This window comes from Dama dama, chromosome 23, assembly GCF_033118175.1.
Source record: "Dama dama isolate Ldn47 chromosome 23, ASM3311817v1, whole genome shotgun sequence".
Classification (NCBI taxonomy): domain Eukaryota; kingdom Metazoa; phylum Chordata; class Mammalia; order Artiodactyla; family Cervidae; genus Dama; species Dama dama.
In genome coordinates this window covers 63,399,597-63,418,386 of record NC_083703.1, presented here as the reverse complement: position 1 = coordinate 63,418,386, position 18,790 = coordinate 63,399,597, and the positions used below count along the sequence as shown (strand labels likewise).

The following is an 18,790-nucleotide window of genomic DNA, read 5'->3' as shown; positions in this document are numbered from 1 at the left end:
AACACCAAAGATATTAGAGCCCACCATGATGCAGCCCATCTCAGGATGCCCAAGGTTCCTGGGTCAGCCCAGTGATTCAAGTAACCTGAACCTTGGCTTTCTCATCTCTAAAATTGGGAGGGTAATACCACTTCATATACGAGGTTGTTGAAAAGGTCAAATGTGATCAAGTTTGTAGAGTCCATGCCATTTCCCAAAGGTGGGGGGAATACTTTCATGTTCTGAAGATTTTTCCCCTGAAAAAATAATGTTTTGCTTCAAAAAAATTTTTTTAGAATGATGAAAATAACTTAGGTGTTTCTATAGTGTTATTTGTCCTTTACACTTCTGAAATTACCTCTAAAATCTAAGCATAAGAAGAGTGGTTAGGGACTTCCTTGGTGGTCCAGGGGTTAAAACGCCACGCTTCCACTGAAGTGGGCATGGGCTAGATCCCAGGTTGAGAACTAAGATCCCGCATGCCGATGATGTGGCCAAAAGAAAGGGGTGGGGTGCGGGGGGTGGGGGTGGGGGGTTGTCGTAGCCGCCAGCCCTGCAGCCCTGACTCCTAAGAGCAAAAAGCTGAACACCAGGTTGATACCAACTCCCTCCTGGGACATGGCCACATAGGGCTCTCAGCACCCACTACAACTCGACACCTAAGTCTTTTAACTCCAGACCTGCCAAGCAATCTACAACCACTGACTGCCCTTGTGCAAGATTATAAAAGGAGAAAATGCTCTGGAGAGGTGAAAGCAACTGATCTAGCTAACGGAGAATTAAGAAACTAGTCTCATGAACTCTGGGGACACTGAGCTAATCAAACTCCTCACCCAAATGGGGAGCTTTTCAGATGGTTTCATCTGAGTGGCAACTCCTCTGCAAGCCTCTGCAGAGAACAGGAGTCAGGCACTCATGTGTAGTCCTTTTTTTTTCTTCAATGTGTACAAGTCTTATATTTGCTTTTACAACTATCAAATCTACACATATTACAGGTCTTACACAGATTACAAAGTACTGACAGTTTCTGCTTTAGCAGACAGTAAAGAAGCCATTCCTCAGGTTTATTAGTTACTGTTTCCTTTTATAGGAAGTAAGAATAAGCTACACTTCAATATTGTAAAGCTAATTATTTTTATCACCCAACTAAGTTAAACATTTATCCATTCAAAGGGGCTTCTGATTCAAATAAAGTACTTTTTCAAAGTACTACACATATTACCATAGGGCTTCCCTGATGGCTCAGTGGGTAAAGAATCTGCCTGCAATGCAGGAGCCAGGGTTCAGTCCCTGGGTCAGAAAGGTCACCTGGAAGAGGAAATGGCAACCCACTCCAGTGTTCTTGCCTGGAAAATCCCATGGACGGAGGAGCGTAGTGGGCTACAGTCCATGGGGTCACAAAGAGCTGGACACGACTGAGCATATGGCACATTGTTATATATTACCATGCTCCTGGTTTTCCTTTCTCAAAACTTTTCCTATTAAAGTTTCAAGCACTCATACATTTTGAGTTCCCTACTGCTTTAACATTCTACTACTCTCCAAAATAACTATTTAATAAAACACAGGTTGAAGTCACACACACACACACAGAGCTGTTTTGACTCCCTCCACTGCATATCCTGTACTGTGAAATCTAAATATGCTTCTAGAACAGATCACACTGTACCTTGATTACATCTGTTTACTTGTCTGTCACTCTGGCTAGATTGTGAGCACCTCACTGGCAATGACCTGACTCCATCTGCACTTACCCAGTAAACTAGGACAGTACCTGGCACACAGCTCAAGTTCACATATATTTATCAAATGGGTACATGAATGGAACAAAACTTTCTAGCAACCTTCTTTCATAATGGACTATCTCAGGACTTCCCTGGCAGTCCAGTTAAGACTCCACACTGCCAACGCAAGGGATACAGGTTTGATCCCTGGTCAGGGAACTAAGATCCACAAGCCTGCCCTGTGGTGCCATCAGTAAATAAACAAAAATAAATAAAAAAAAAATAAAATGGACAGTCTGAAACAAAAAATGAAATGCAAATGTCTTATCTAGATAAAACGAAGACTGAAAAGATTTGGGATCTCAACAGCAGAGTCCCGAAACAGTGCACAATCTCTAAATTCATTTCAAAACCCCTTCCCTCAAATACATTCTCCTCAAAAGCCAGATAAGAGCAAAAGTTCTTCCCGTTGTACCTAGAGCTGAGGTGCTGTCATATACTAAATATGAAAGGCTTACACCAACCCCCACCTCACCCTGCCCTACCCCGAAGCTACCAACTCCTTTAGAGTGCAAGTAGCTCTCTACTTGGGATCCCAGGGACTATACAGTAAATGGAATTCTCCAGCCCAGAATACTGTAGTGGGTAGCCGTTCCCGTCTCCAGGGGATCTTCCCAACCAAGGGATCGAACCCAGGTCTCCCGCATTGCAAGTAGATTCTTTACCATCTGAGCCACCAGTCTAATGCAAAAGATCGCATTGCCATCCCCAATCCTAAACTGGGACCAATCTCCCAAACTCAAATCTCCACCAAGCTACATTTAGGGTGTTCTCGTGGGTGGCACCCTTGGCCAATTTGGGACTTTAACTAGTGCCTGTCCAGGGTTTATCCCTTCACCAGGAGTTGGGCCTCCCAGGAGCAGGACTATAAGGCAGGGCCCCACATTTCAGCAGGAAACCTTGATTGGGTGAAGGCCTGAACTCCTGCTTTGGGACCAGATGAGCAAACTGAACTGCCCTGATTGTTCAATGGGAGAAAGCTTATCTCAGCAGGTTGAGCCAAGCTCCAGGCCAAGACTCCCAAGCAACCTGATGCTTGACGCTGGGGCTTTTTGTTTCGTTGTGTTGTACTTTTTAGTATGTTGTTGTTGTTGTTTTATTTTGAAGGTGAGAAAGCGATGACAAAGCTTTTTGCTGGATTTTAAACCCAATCAGGAATCCCTGCTCAAAAACTCACTAATACCTTAAAATTCAGAAAAGATGTCATTTTACAGAATCAAATAGGGCAAGTTTGATGCTGGAATTCCCTGTTTCATCATCCCACCTCACTCCCTCTCGCCTAGCTGAGAAACTCCTTGCATTTTTCTAGCTTTACTTTATCCAAAAACTCCTGAAAGTGACCCTTTACCTAAGGATGGTTCTAAGACTCCAGTCAGAAAATGTATGCGCTATTTAGTTGTGATAACTTCTTTCTCTGAGAAAGCCACAGATCTGTCCAACTGTAGGATCCACTGGGCCAGGCTGCCTGGAAATCTTTTTCACTGCCTGGAAATCCACACGGCATCTCAGACGGCTCCCAACATAGAACAGACACTCGAAGAACATCTGTTCCTCCTGATGCAGAAAACTGATGGACCAGAACAGTATCAGTGCCAGATGAACAGAACAGGAAACAGTCATAAAGCCACTGAACCAAGAAATCAGAACTCACTGAAAAAAGATTTCTGGTGGAAAAAAATATGACTTTAAAAAACTCCCTTCCTAGCCCACTCCAGGTGGAGTTATCTCTGTACCTGGGGTCTTTCTGGTGCTCTACACAAGGTCACTGGGCGAAAGAAAAGTTCTTTCTTTACCCCCTGGTCCTCCAACCAGGGAATGATGCTCACTGAGGAAGGGAACTACCTTTAACGTAACAGCAACTATCTCTAACTTATGAGCAACACCAGCCGGGGTTGCTGGCGCCTGCCAATCAGTGGGTCCTCATGACCAACAGCTTTACTGAATGCATGTCAGTCATCTAGACGGCAGGCTTCCTTCATGAAGAAGGCTGCTACCCCATCAGTAGGACGTGTGTTCTAGTTCTTTTTCAAGGGAAGGAAAGCAGACTTCCACTGAAATCTACAATCATTCTGTGGCCTCATCAGATGACTGAAGATAGCTAGGAATAGGCTGAGCTGGATAAGAGTTCAATCATTAAGCCGCAGAACGAGTGAGCAAATTAGCCAGGTACAGAAAATTCCTGAGTGTTCAGGAAAAGAAAGAATACTGGCATGGACATATGAAAAATGCCCAACATTCTCACGTAATCCCTACAACATAAGGTAGAGGGAGGAGGGAAAGCTATGTAACTATGGAGAGGCGTCTCTTTTATGTGCATACAAACCACCTGAAGATTTCATAAAAGTGCAGGTTCAACTTCACTGGGCGGGGCTTTAGCATGTCTAACAATTTCACAATGTTCCCACAGACCACACTTTGAGTAGCAAAGTTCTGTTGTTATTGCTGCTGTTTTCAACTTTTTAAAAACTGAAGAATAGTCAATTTACAACACTGGTGTTTTTTGTTTTAACTGAAGTATAACTGACCTACAGCACTATGTTAGTTCCAGGTGCCCACATAGTGATTCAACATTTCTATACGAAACAAGCACCATGATAAGCCGAGCTTTCATCCGTCACTATACAAAGTTATTACAATATTACTGACTATATTCCCCATGCTGTGCACATTTCCTCTGACTTTTTTTTTTTTTAATATTATTTTATTTTTGGCTGCACTGGGTCTCTGTTGCTGTGCTCGGGCTTTCTCTAGCTGTGCTGTGCAGGCTTCTCACGGCGGTGGCTTCTCTTGTGGAGCACGGGCTCTGGGAGCACAGGCTTCAGTAGTCGCGGCGTGTGGGCTCAGCAGTGGTGGCACAGTCTTGGCTGTCCTGCGGCACGTGGAACCTTCCCAGGCCAGGGATCAAACCCGTGTCCCCTGCATTGGCAGGGGGGTTCCTAACTCTGGACCACCGGGGAAGTCTAACTCATTTATTTTGATAACTAAAAGTCTGTACCTCTTAATCTCCCTCACCTATGTCACATCCCCACACTCCTGCCCTCCTCTAGCAACCACCTGTTTATTCTCTGCATGAGAAACAAAGTTGTATAGTAAATATTGCACCCTATGTTTGCAGCTGAAGAAGCTGATGGTCAGGGACAGGAGACTTTTACCAGCAAGCAGAGGTGGAATGTGAACTCAGGTCGCCTGATCCCAAACGTAGAGCTTTTTTTTATTAGACCATATCACTATCCTCCTGAGCTAAACATCCAGGACCATGAAGACATATAGCTTTCCTGCATCCCTCAAGTTAGCCCTCCCGCCAGCTCTGCCATGTAAGGTAGAGGGAGGAGGGAAAGCTAGAAATAGAAGCTATGGGAGAATCAAGCCAGCCAGATGCTCGTGTTAAGAACTTAAATCATTCAATCCTTCAGCTAAGGCTCCTTAAGAAGGATCAAACGAACTGTGTGTGTGTCTCACATGCTCAGTTGTGTCCTACTCTTTGCGAACCCATGGACCATAGCCCACCAGGCTCCTCTCTCCATGGGATTTCGCAGGCAAGAATACTGGAGGGAACTTCCCTGGCAGTTCAGGGGCTAAGACTCTGTACTCCTAACACAGGCGGCCCTGGTTCGATCCCTGGTGGGGAAACTAGATCCCATATGCTGCAACTAAAGAGTTCACATGCCACACCTAAAGATCCTGCATGCTGCAATGAACATGGAAGATTCCGATGCTGCAACTAAGACCCTGTGCAGCCAAATTAATAAAAATAATAGGGGGGATTCCCTGGTGGTCCAGTGGTTAAGACTCTGAGCTCCCAATGGAGGAAGCATGGGTTTGATCCCTAGTTGGGGAACTAAGATCCCACATGCTGCGTGTCCAATAAATAAAATAAAACAATTAAAAATAATAATAATAATAATAAATATTAAAAAAAAAAAAGAATACTGGAGTGGGTTCCATTTCCTCCTCCAGTGGATCTTTCTAACCCAGGGATCAAACCAGTGTCTCTTAGGATTCTTTATCACTGTGCCACCTGGAACAAATTTTAGGGGCTCCTAGATGCTTGCTCCTTCACTAATGAAAGGCCACAGGAAAGTGTAATCATTAAAAAAAAAAAAAAAGAACAATTCTCAGTGATATGGAAATTATCAGGGCCATAGAGCACACAGAATGAAATTAATTCCTAACAAACAGCCAGTCCTGCGTGCTCTGGGCTGCAGTGCTCAGACCTCAGCTGGCATATTTACAGAGTGGTCAGCTCTGCCCACTTCACACCTTAAGAGCGATACTGATGAACAGGAGCCCACCCAGAGGAGGGTAACAAGACAAGAACAAGAACACCAGGCCAGGAACAGTCGATGGAACACAGAAGACCTATCCAGGAGGGGTGCAGGTTGAGACGTAAGCCCCATTTGCCTTGATCTATCTTCCCAAAGGGGGATTAGACCTGTTTTCTGAGGCAGAATTCACCACCTGTTTTTCCAGCTGAAGCAAACAGTTCACCATTGTCTACTGTCAGAGGTGGCATTTGCCCCTAAACCTTCTAACTCCAGATCCCACATTCTTTCCACCAGCCCAAGCTGCTTCCCTGCGGAGCCACCAGCCCAGCCTGTACCGGAGGTCAGCACTACAGGAAGACGGATCTCAGTTTCAAATAAGAAAGGCGGTTTAATAGTCAGAGCTGTCCAAAGGCAGACTATGCAGTAGTGTGAGAGGATAGGGCACCTAGTACAAATCCTGTGGGCAGAGAGGTTCAATCAGAGGTTAATCGCTCAGCAGGAACACTGCGAAGGGAATCTGGGTACTGGCTGGGTGGCTGTGTGAGATGAACCTGCCAACCCTCAGAAATGAATTCATCTCTTCCTGCTGGATTTTTCTCTAACACTTCATTTGTACATGGTTTGCCTTTTATCAGTTACTTGTACATGTGCGTGTCATCTTCACTGAACTGTGTGCCCTTGTAGTGTCTCCTCCATCTTTCTATGTCTTGGTGTGCCTGAGACTATACCTGGGAAACCAAGGAAATGTACGTGCCTCCTCTCTGCTGGGCGCTCTGCTAGGCACTTTGCACATGTCACTTTATTCTACAGCCTCACAAGAACCCTAAGAAGTATTGTTCTTACTCTGTGTTTACAGATGGAGAAACAGACTCAGAGAGGATAACTCCCAAGGTATTGCTGGTGAGGGGCGAACTGGCACTCAGTTTGGAAATCTACCTATACCATCATGCTTCCTTCCTCCTAAGAGGAACTCAACAAATGTCTGCTGACTTGGGCCAGACACCTTAAAAACAGGCCAGTACTATATCCAGCTAGGTCTCTTGTTGTTTCCTGTTGCTATGCTCAAATTTTCCTTCTAATTATAACCATCCATCCTCAAAGAAGGAAAGGAAATGGCAACCCACTCCATTATTCTTGCCTGGAAAATCTCAATCCATGGGGTCGCAGAAGAGTCAGACATGACTTGGCAGACTAAGCAACAAATCCTCAAAGTGACCAATATAAAGTTGTCAATTTTTGGATATCCTCTTTCCCACTTTTTTTAAAGACAGTGGCAGAGGACAAAACAACTCTGGGTAAGAGGATCAAGTTTTCACAAACCTTATCTATGCAAAGGAATCTCTCAAGGCCCCAAGAACCCCACGGTCTCCTCCCAGCAGGCCCGAGCTCCATCTCAGGACTCTGGACCACAGTAAACATCAGGCCCTGGCTTTCTGTCCCAGAAGTATATGGCTCAAACACATCTTCACAGGCTCTTCTCTAGAACCTAGCTCTCTATACTCAAACCCAACTCAGAACTTCCCTGAACAAAACACTCCAGCTCAAAAGTCCTCACGTTTAGCTAAACTTCCAAACAAAATCTATCTTGAATTTCAAATCACACTAGCAACCCACTGGCAAGCACTTTAAAAATATTTAATCTTCCCGCCCAATAGGGAAAAAAAAATTTTTCTTTGGTAATTTGAATCAAAGGCGCCAACATGTTTGGAGAGCCAACGCATAAGGCCTCTCTGACACTCCATCTGTCTTAAGAAATAAACCAAAGCCAATCTGGCCAACCATCTCTTTAAACAAGAAACTTAAGCAGCACCAAGGGAAATCCCCATTGCTCAGTTCCCTGGGTAGGTTTCAGGTTTTCCAACCCTGGGCCTCTGGGATAGGTGCTCCTGCTGGCATATGTACCATTAAGACTCTGTACTTTTCAACCTAAAATCTTGATTACAGAGGAGCAAAAAGCCACGATCACTATAAATTTAACTTATGAAGATGTCTTCCCACATGTTAACATTTTAGAGCAACTTTATTTATTTTTTTTTTAGAGCAACTTTATTAAACATGAGAGAGCCACCCTGGCTCCAGCGATGAACAGGACTTAATGAAGATCTATTTCCCATGAGTGTCTAGCCTATCTGCCTCCATCAGACATTTTCAACAGAACCTAAATGAACCTATAAATGAACTGATTCACATCCGTAAATCCAAGAGAAATATACCAGTGTAGGGGGAGACATCCAACCTCCATTTCCCAATCTCATATAAGTCTCTTGTTAAACTAAAAATACGATCCTTTCAACAATCGGGTTTCATCTTTATTAAAATGGGAAAAGAGAGAAATCTGAGCCACCTAGGGTAGACTATTTCATAACTAGTAACAATGCCTTAAGAAGAAAACAATGTTTGCTATATGATCATCTTTCTTAAGGAGAAAACCAACCAGGCACTGTTTAGAAAGATACCAAAAAAGACCTAAGCTGGGGAGACTTTTGTTAGTTCACCTACACCGCAATTCTGGTTCCCATCCTGTTCTCAGTGAGAGAACTTTTCCACTTGACAACTGAACCAAGAAGTTTGATCAAGGGGTTGGATGGGGTGGGAGATGGGAGGGAGGTTTAAGAAGGAGAGGACATATGTATACCTATGACTGATTCATGTTGACGTATGGCAGAAACCAACTCAACATTGTAAAGCAATTATCCTCCAATTAAAAATAAATTTAAAAAAAAGTTTGATCAATAACAACTTTATCAGAAAAGGATAAAGTTTACTTACTCAATATTTACAATGTGCCACACTCTTTCTTATATTATCTTAGCTAATCCACACCATGGTCATGTAAGATGAATACTATTTCCACTTGAGAGAAAAGGAAAAATGACAATATTTAAGTGCCTTCGATTATCTGTTTTCTCAATGTTCCCAGTACTACGGTCCCCGTGTTGAGCATGGGACCCAGGACACGGTTTAAGAGCCTGCCACATGCCTAAGAATGAATACATAACTAAAGAAAACGAAAAGAAATTTGGAAAAAAATATGTAATCCAAACTTTGCTCTAGGCCCCTAACTAAAACCACTTATTGGAACATACTTGCCTGATGCAAATAATTGGCTTGAACTGCAGAGGTTTGTTTCAAAGAACCATTTGTCATCTTTCCAATACGTACATCACAAAAATAACATCCATGTTTGGTTACACACTCCACAGGACAGGGCCTAGTCCTATCTCACTTCTTTTTCCCCGATTCAGCACCACACCTTGCAGAGGTGGGTGTTTAATGAGCTAAGCGATGACAAAGGTCATGATGAAGCCTACAGCCAGCATGGGAGTAAACAGAACACAAGATGCCCGTGGCCACTGGAAGACCTGGTCTCTGAGTCGAGTTACATCCTCTCTCCAGCCTTGGTTTCCTCTCCACAAAATAGGAATAACATATCCCCAAGACTGTTTGCATTCATTTAACAAATACTTACTAAGCATAAATACTACATGCAAGCACCGTGCAAAGTCCAGTGGACACAGTAATAAACATGACTATCACATCCTGTCTCATGGAGCTCAGTCTCAAGGAAATATCATAAGACTCATGAGGAAAAAGGAGTTTCACAAACATCAAAGGACTCACAGTTATGAAGTACTGCCCCTCCTCTGTGTTTCCAAGCTTGCTTAATGGCATCACTATCCACCCACTGTCTGAGCTGTAAACTTAGGAATCAACTTCAACTCCTCCCTCTCCTTCAACGTGCCCACAGTTGTGATCAACCACCAGCCTTCTGATTCTCATTCAGACAAGTCTCTGATGTTTATTACTTCCTGTCAGGTCTTCCATGCTTCTCTAGGCCCTGTGTTCCCACCTCGAGTCTCCTTGTAATAATGATAATGGCCACCGTTTATTGGTCACTGTATGGCAGCCATTCTACTAAGAGCTTTACATGCATATAATAAGTTAATCCGATAAGGTAGATACTAGTACCCCTACTGATAGAGGAGGAATCTGAGGTACATAGTGACCTGCCCAAGACATAGTTCATGACGAAGCTAGCTCAAATGCGCTGTCCGTGAGGTTCCATCCTGACCCTTTACTGGATTCCTGCTCCCGGTCCCTTCCTGGTCAGCGGAGAGTCCTTCCTTTATTGATACTGCTGCAGTGCTCTTTCAGAAATCCAAGCTGACCAATCTCTTCTACTTTAAGATGGCCAATGCTCCTCATCATCTCCAGGTCAAAGTCTCAAGAATACAGGTCACTCCCTAGGGTTACCCATCTGCTCTCCTGCCCCACAGACTCCTACTAGGGGATGCTCTCACTTGGGGCTCCCCAATCCCCTTGCTGACCACTTCACATCTCCCTCCTCAGCCAAGCTGCTTTTGCCCTTTGCCCTCCAGGCAAGACTCTTCTCCTCGGCAGCCTAAGCCCCATGTACATACACACTCACATCTCAGCACTGACTGGTGTTCTTTCCTTCTTCCTTTCCCACTCTTCCTCCTCTCTTGTCCTCATCCTCTCTCTCACACACAAACTAAACACACACACACACCACCACACACACACTTCCAAAAGGAAAGCAGGCACAGTGTATTTTCATCTCTTCCAAGTCCCAGCAGTTTGAGTCAATCAGTGACTGAATGAATGATAGGCTGTGGTGTTAACACCTCATAGCACTGTCCCTATAAGCAAATACAACCTTTCCCCCGGAGGACACTAAAAAGAAGGGGCGGTAGCTCCTGTCCTCTCAGGTAAACTCAAGAAAACAGACTATTTTCCAAAATGTTCTCACAGCTAGCTGAGACTGGTAGTCTCATAGTTGGCTGGCAGTCTCTCTCCAAGCCTCCTGCAAGCCAATTCAATCACCTCTGAAACTGCAGAAACAAAACTAGCTCCAGACCAAAAGACCACAGGAGATGGGAGATGATGTAAATTGATGCCCTCCTCCACCCGGCAATGGACAAAGCCCTCCCCAAATGCAGACTGGCCAAAACACCGACTCTCACTACCTCTGTGAACAACAGAGGATCCTGACTGAGGGAGAGTCATGAAAGAAAAATGCTAAAGACAGCAAAATCTAACCCTGCTTTCCATCTCTGGAACTACAACTGGAGTCCAAGCCGCAAATGCCCAGCTGCCTGTGTCCTTACCCGTCTCCCCTCTCCCATTCTCAATCCCCATTCCCATTCTCACCCCCACAAGTCTATTTTCCAAAGAGAGGCCCGATGGTGTTTTTAAAACAGTGTGAATGATTAGGACAGCCATAATTACCCTCCAACAGTTTTCCATCCACTTGGAATAAAATCTAAACTCTTCACCAGGAAGTTCAAGTCCACTCCACACCCACTTACATTATACCACTCTCCTCTTCAGTCACTATATTCCATAAACAGAGGTCTTCTGTTTCTTAAAAGAGGCCAATCTCTGGGCCTTTTCCACTGCTGTCTGCTTGCCTGGAAGGCTTCTCCCCTAGACTTTTACAGAACTAGTAACTTCTCAAGGTTCAGTTCAAACTTGACCTTTTCCAAGAGGACTTCCCTGACCACCTTATCTAAAGTGGCACCCCTTTCCAGCCTATCACTCCCAATCCGTTTTGGTTTTTTTTTTTTTTTTTTTTAGCACTTTCCACCACTAGACAATATTTTCTTTATCTATATTCCTGTTTCCTCCCTCATAAGTGTGGAAGCTGTGTTCTGTTCACCCTCTGAATACCATGCACATAGTAAGCCCCGCAAAAGAATTTCCAGAGTATCTGTTGACTATCATCAGCAAACGAGCATCCTCAGGATGGGTTATTCCACTCCTCTGTTAGAATGATGAAAACATCTAATTAACCCCTACTATATGCTGGGCACTGTAAATTCACGATCTTCCTTTCAGAGGTAAATTCACAAGCTCAAGGTCACACAGCTAGTGACTTGCAGATTTCTCAGTTAAATACTTGTTTGTAAAGCTCCTAAACCCCTCTCACCTTTCCTGCTTCTCAGGGGAAGGGTTGTCATGCTATAGTTCACCCTCCTATTGTCGTAACAACGAGAAAAGTCAAATATTTCTAAACTGCTTTATAGTTATTAAAGTATTTTTACATTCACCTGACTTAAGAGGAATACAAACCACTTGCCCAGAAAGCCATACAACACTAAGTAAAGTGCCTCAGAGTTCAACAGCCCCGCCCAGAACCACAATAGTGGGAACTGGGGGAGGAGTCAGGGCCAATAGAGGAAAGGAATCCTTATTTCTGGTACACAGGGATCCAGAAGCGGTGACTCACCGGGTGAAGGCTTGCTCTACGTGAAACTCTGATAAAGCAACAAGAAGTGAATCACAAGAGCTGGAAGGCACTTTAGGCCTACAGAGGACAAACCCTGCCTCATGGATGGGGGAAATGAGGTTCAAGAAGAAAAGTAACTTGCTCAAGTTCACTCAGCAAGTGAACAGAGCCGGAACCAGGGAGTCTCCTCTCCCCAAGTTCCCTTTCCTCCCCGTCTAGCCTTTCAAGGAGAATTGTGAGTCAGGAGATGGGGACAGGCCAGGGCCAGCTCATGGAATCCACAGAGGAATCGGGAGAGGGCAGGGGTGAGACCAGGAAGGACACAAGTGTTGGGAGGGAGGGCTGAAATGAGCCCAGGAGGCAACGGCAGCATCTGCGAAGGGGGGCTGGGGGTGAGGGCAGGCAAGAGGGAGGAGGAAAAGGCGGAAGGGAAAGAGAGTGAAGGTGGAAGAAGAAGAGGAAGAAGTGCTGTGAAATTAGGGTCTGAAGGGGCCTGGCAGAGTGGGGAGAGCCTGAGACGAGAGGGCTGGAATGACAGTGTGATGATGGAGGAGTCCAAGGCTCCGGGAGACACGGAAGGGAGTCAGATGGGGAAGGGTCCCGGACCCAGGAAGGCAAGGAAGGGAGTCTGACAAGGTAAGAGTTCCAGGATCCGAGCAAACACTGGAGCAAGTCTGACGAAGGTGGAGTCCGGCCAAGGGAGTCAGAGGGGGCCCGGCCGACTCACCGCGCTTGTTTTTAGTGCCGTGCTTCTTGGCAGCCGTCAGCTCCTGCTCGATCTTCTTCTCCAAGAATTCCTGCTTCTTACTTAGCATCTCCTCCGTGTCCCGAAGCCTCTGGATGGCCTCCTGGGGGGTCGGGCCGCCCTTGCCGGCCTTACCCCCTCCAGCCCCGAACAGCTTCCCGAACACCGACATGGTTGCTGCTAGCCGCGCCGGCCTGCGCCGCCCGCTCCGGCTCGGCTCGGCTCGGCTCGGCTCCGGCACCCGCTCTTCTTCCCGGCGCTTCCTGCCGCCGCAGGCCTCTCCGCCACCTCCGCCCCACAGCTGGGCCCGGCCGCGCCACCTCCCACAGGCCCCCACGCCCGGCCCGGCAGGCGTCAGGGAAACACGCCGCTGACTACAACTCCCGGTGGGCAACGCGCCGGCCGTGCTTCAAAGCTAATGGACGGAGGCCCGCTGCATGCCGGGAGGCTATAGTCTTCCGGCTGAAGGCACTCGGCGGCGCGTCTTTTTGGTCTAGCTAGGATCAAAGGGCAGGGTTGCATGCTGGGAAATGTAGTCTCCTTGGAACTAGTTTTGTTGGGGGGCGGGTAGAAAAACAGGAAGAGAAGTAAGAATATTTTATAAAACAGTAAGTAACGTTATGCACATTCTATGATCCAAGCATTGTGAAAAGTGCTTTACTTGCATTATCACATTTAATTATCACAAGCCTGTGAGAGAGAATACTCTATTTTCAGTTCAGTTCAGTTCAGTTCAGTTCAGTCGCTTAGTCGTGTCCCACTCTTTGCGACCTCATGAACCGCAGCACGCCAGGCCTCCCTGTCCATCACCAACTCCCGGAGTCCACCCAAACCCATGTCCATTGTGTCGGTGATGCCATCCAACCATCTCATCCTCTGTCGTCCCTTTCTCCTCCTGCCCTCAATCTTTCCCAGCATCAGGGTCTTTTCAAATGAGTCAGCTCTCCGCATCCGGTGGCCAAAGTATTGGAGTTTCAACTTCAACATCAGTCTCTCCAGTGAACACCCAGGACTGATCTCCTTTAGGATATACTTACTATTTTGTAGGTGAGTAACAAGACTCAGGTTTCCCTGGTGGCTCAGTAGTAAAGAATTCACCTGCTAAACAAGAGATAAAGGCCAGTCACTGGTTGGAGAAGATCCCCTGGGGGAAGAAACGGCAACCCACTCCAGCATTCTTGCCTGGAGAATCCCATGGACAGAAGATCCTGGTGGGCTACTGCCCAAGGGGTTCGCAAAAATTTGGGTACACCTTAGCAACTGAACAGCAACAACCAAGACTCAGAAATGGAGTGACTGACTAGCTTAACTTACTAGCCATGTCTTCACATAAGCTGTTACTCTACCTGCAATGCCTTTCTATGCTTTATTCACCTAACTGATACTTTGAAACCTAGTTCTTACTTCTAACAGCAAAGCTAGACTGCAAAGGTTCAGAACCCTCCTTGAATACTTACTTGGACACGTTACTTCCCTTCCTCTGTGTTCGGCCCTTTCCAAAACTGTAAACTGGAGATAACAACAGGACCACCTCTGAGCTTGTGTGAGATAGGGAGTGTTAGATGCTTACTTAGCATAGGCCTAGCACAGTAGGTGCTCAGAAATGTGTGTTTTATTCTAGATCATCATTATGCACAATAGCAATTAAACCAGGAGAAGACTCAAAACTTTCAAAAGTAGCAGAAGTATTGAGGGTTGTTTTTATTTTATTTTTTTTCCCATTCATTACAAAGGCCAACTGGTTATGGGTTCACATATCATTGTTTTCCTTTGTCTTTTGCTGTCAAGAATCACTTCTCTTCCAACTAATAAAAATAAATGAAAAAAAAAAAAAAAAACAATCACTTCTCTGTCTATTAGCAGTGAGTCTAGTAGCTAATATTTCCCTCAAGCCCACAAGTCTAATTTGCTGCTTCCAGTCTTTTGCATTAGTAAACCAGTTCTAAGTAAACCTGTTCTGAATGAAGAGCTGAAGTGCTTGCCTATGAAGAAAAACTTCTTTTTTTTTTTTTTTTTTTTTAATCACTTCCTGCCTGGACTCTGTTGCCTAGGAACAGTTTCAGATAAGTGAGAGCTTAATGGAACTTTTCCTCTATTATTTCACATATATGAGTCTTGTCTCCTCCCCAGACTATTATCTACATATAGACAAAAACAACTTTTGAATGTGGTCCTTGATATTTTGTTGCTGTAGCTGCCACAACCCCAGCCTGCACCTATAGGTAACTATTCCCAGAGGATGAGAGAGTCCATCTCACCCAACTTTCCAGGTTAGAAACACTTTTTCAAAGGTAAGAGACATGCTAGAATTGTCAAGAATTCTCAGCAACATAAATTGTGAAACATAAGCCAGACTTGAGTTTGTTTTGTAATTGAGACATTGCAGTATTTTAACGAGCGTTGCCAGTGGCTCTGCGGTAGAGAATCTGCCAGCAATGCAGGAGACTTGGGTTTGATCCCTGAGTCTGGAAGATCCCCTGGAGAAGAAAATGGCAATGCACTCCAGTGTTCTTGCCTGGGAAACCCCAGGGACAGAGGAGCCTAGTGGACTACAGTCCCATCAGGTCACAAAAGAGTCAGACACTATTGAGTGACTAAACAACAATGACAATATTTTTATCAAAATAAAAAACAGAAACAGGGAGGTTTCTGTCAAGTCATCTAATGGGTAGAGCAACCCCTCCATATCTAAGCAATCAGCCTCTCCCCTCTTATCTAAGTCATGCTGCAACCAGACACACAGGTAGCAAACACTTGCTGGGTTTGAGCTATGACCCAAAGAATATATGAATGAGCAGACTCTGTAGACCTCACCACCACCAGTCTCATATTGCTGTGGGGAAAACCATGGATGCTATCAGAGCCCCTCATGTCATAACTCTGGGAGCCCAGAAAAACATCTTGGGGATATGACAGCAGAACCCTTCGATTTATTTATTTATTTTTAGAACCCTTAGATTTAATCTTTAATACCAACCACAATCAATTGGTGTGGGTCACTCAGGTTATTGGGTTGAGAAGAAGTCTGAGTCTGCATCAGGACATTTTGTAAAAATATACTGAGATCAATTCATGATGTCTGCCTAGTGTGTGTGAGATGGGAGGTGGTGACATATGGGCAAGGTAGCTGCCATCATGGCTGAGGATTCACCTGCCTTGGTAGAGATTCTCAGGGCAATACTGGGCTTCCCTAGTCTTAATTTTTTCTGGTCTCTGGTCTCTTGGGCAAATGCATAGCCTTTTCAAACTCAGGCCAACTGTTATTGATCTCAGAGGGAGAATAGTGAGCAGTCCTGAAGAGAGGTCTTAGTTCCCTGCCCAGAAATTGAACTGGGTAACCTGGATGAAAACCCAGAAATCCTATCCATTAGACCACTAGGGGCTAGAGGGTAGAAACAAAGGGCCCTGACTCTTTACCAAGCTTGAAAGCAAGAATAGTTCAAGGAGGCAAAAAACTGTGAAAATAGGAAAGTTTATTATTAGAGACACAGCATAACATGTGGGAGAGCGCACAGAGAAACAGTTTGTTTAAGACAGAAGCAAGGCAGAAACATATATCCAGAGAGAAAGGATATGGGCCTCCTCTTCAAAGAGGAAGAGCGCAGTAAGTCAGAAGCTAGGCAGGTACACACATCCAGTGAGGAATATGGGTGTCCGGAATGAGGAGCGCAGTTAAAAGGTGATTTAAAACACTCATATAGGGAAGGTCTCTGGTGGTCCAGTGGCTAAGACTCTGTGCTCCCAATGCAGGGAGCATAGGTTGGATCTCTGATCAGAGAACTAGATTCCACATTGCTGCAACTAATAGTACGCATGCCGCAACTAAAGATCACAGCATGCCACAATGAAAACCCGGCACAGCCAAATAAATAAATATTCAAGTCACTTATATAAGACAGTGCTTCCAGGTTTTTGTTTACATTTGGCCAATTATCTTGTTTCTTTCTTCACACCTAACTGGTCGACGCACCCTCCTCAAGATGCATATGCAAATTTTCTCTAAGATGGATCCTACCTCAAAACACTTTGGGCATGTGCCCACATTTATTATGGGTGGGATTGCCTCCCTTTTCAACCCCCAAAAAGCCTTCCTGCGCATGTGCAGATAGGGAAGTCTTCTTTGACCTCAGGAGTGGGCATGCTATCTCTCTACTTTAGCAAAGCTCAGCTTCTGACATTAGCTTTGTCCTTGGAGTGTCTGGGTGAGAACAAACTGAATTTAACTCCGCTTAACAAACACCAGCTGTCCAGCCCAGGGGCCCATCTACCTCCTACCTCAGTATTAGTTCATTAAAAACTATGTGAAGGGAATTTCCCAGTAGTCCAGTGGTTAAGACTCCATGCTCCCAATGCAAGGAGCCCAGGTTCAATCCCTATTTGAGGAACTAGATCCCACATGCCACAGCTAAGGCCCAGCAAAGTCAAATAAATGAACATTAAAAAAAAAAAAAACTATATGAAAAGAATGGGCTACCATGACTTGCAATAACTTGAATAACTTGCATGTATTATGCTAACTGAAACAAAATAGACACAAAAGCCTGTGTCATTCCATTTACACAAAGTAGAAAAACAGGCAAAGCATGCATAATCCATGGTGACAGAAGTCAGAATAGTAGTTACTTCCTGGGATAGTATATACGAGGCAAAATTACCATTGTGGGCGTGCTGACAGGTTCTATATCAAGATCCAGTGGTGTTCACATGGGTGTATACAAATATATATTTTTATACTTAAGATTGGTGTCCTTTGCATACTTTATACACTTAACTAAACATGTTACATTGCAGTTTTATTTTTTATTTATTTATTTATTTATTTTTTCAGTGGGTTTTGTCATACATTGATATGAATCAGCCATAGATTTACACGTATTCCCCACATTGCAGTTTTAAAAATGTCCCTAGTAAAAGCAACAATAGAAGCATATAAAGTTTTGATTTGTTTACCAAATATCTTGCACTCAAAAATCTCATCTTATCTCTATCCACTAAAGCCCCATGAAAGAAGTATTACTATACCATCTCCATGTTACAGTTGAGGAAACTGAGAACCACAAAAGTAGAAACCACCCAAGGTCATGTGGTTAAAGACACCCTGCCATATATTTGGTACCTTGTAGGCATCATTCTAATGGGGGACACAGACCTTTGGTTTTACTTCAAAACCTACGCTTGGCCTTTTCAAGATGGCCACCAGAGATAGGGCCATCCTCCTTCCATGCCCCTCTTTAGGCTCCTTTGTTGGAACCTCTGACCTACATCCCATGACCAGTGGTAGCTCTCGGGTCATTAATATTCACCCCGAATGACGCCCTGGCAGCCACTCAGCCAAGCAGGTTGCCTTGTGGCTCTCCTTCCCAAAGAGAATCTGTTTTAAAGTTCAAGTGTACATTCCTCAATTCAGAGTGGGAGTCAAGTGACCTCTACAGTGAGCAACCAGCATGGTTTAAGGTGGTTCAGGGGGACTAGGCGCTCATGAATAACAATGTGAGGGAGTCAGATTTAGGTCAGGGTTTTTTTTGGGGGGGGGGGATCTGGAATTGCTCTTTAAAAATATCTTCAGCACAAGAAAAAAAACAATTTGTAACTACGTATGCTGACATATACTGTGGATGGTGATTGCAGCCATGAAATTAAAAGATTATCACTCCTTAGAAGAAAAGCTATGACAAACCTAGACAGTGTATTAAAAAGGGGAGACATCACTTTGCTGACAAAGATCCATCTAGTCAAAGTTATGTTTTTTCCAGTAGTCATGTATGGA

The 18,790-nt window shown here is 44.7% G+C and overlaps 1 protein-coding gene across 1 annotated transcript in view; it reads right to left on the bottom strand.

The window, feature by feature from the left end:
• CHMP4B (charged multivesicular body protein 4B) overlaps positions 1-13,331 on the bottom strand; it is a 44,990-nt gene extending 31,659 nt beyond the window's left edge. Inside the window, exon 1 of the mRNA XM_061127091.1 lies at positions 13,006-13,331. Within this exon, the coding sequence (XP_060983074.1) occupies positions 13,006-13,195 (190 nt within the window). The 5' untranslated portion in view covers positions 13,196-13,331. The remainder of the gene's footprint in view (positions 1-13,005) is intronic.
• Positions 13,332-18,790: the final 5,459 nt, after the last annotated feature.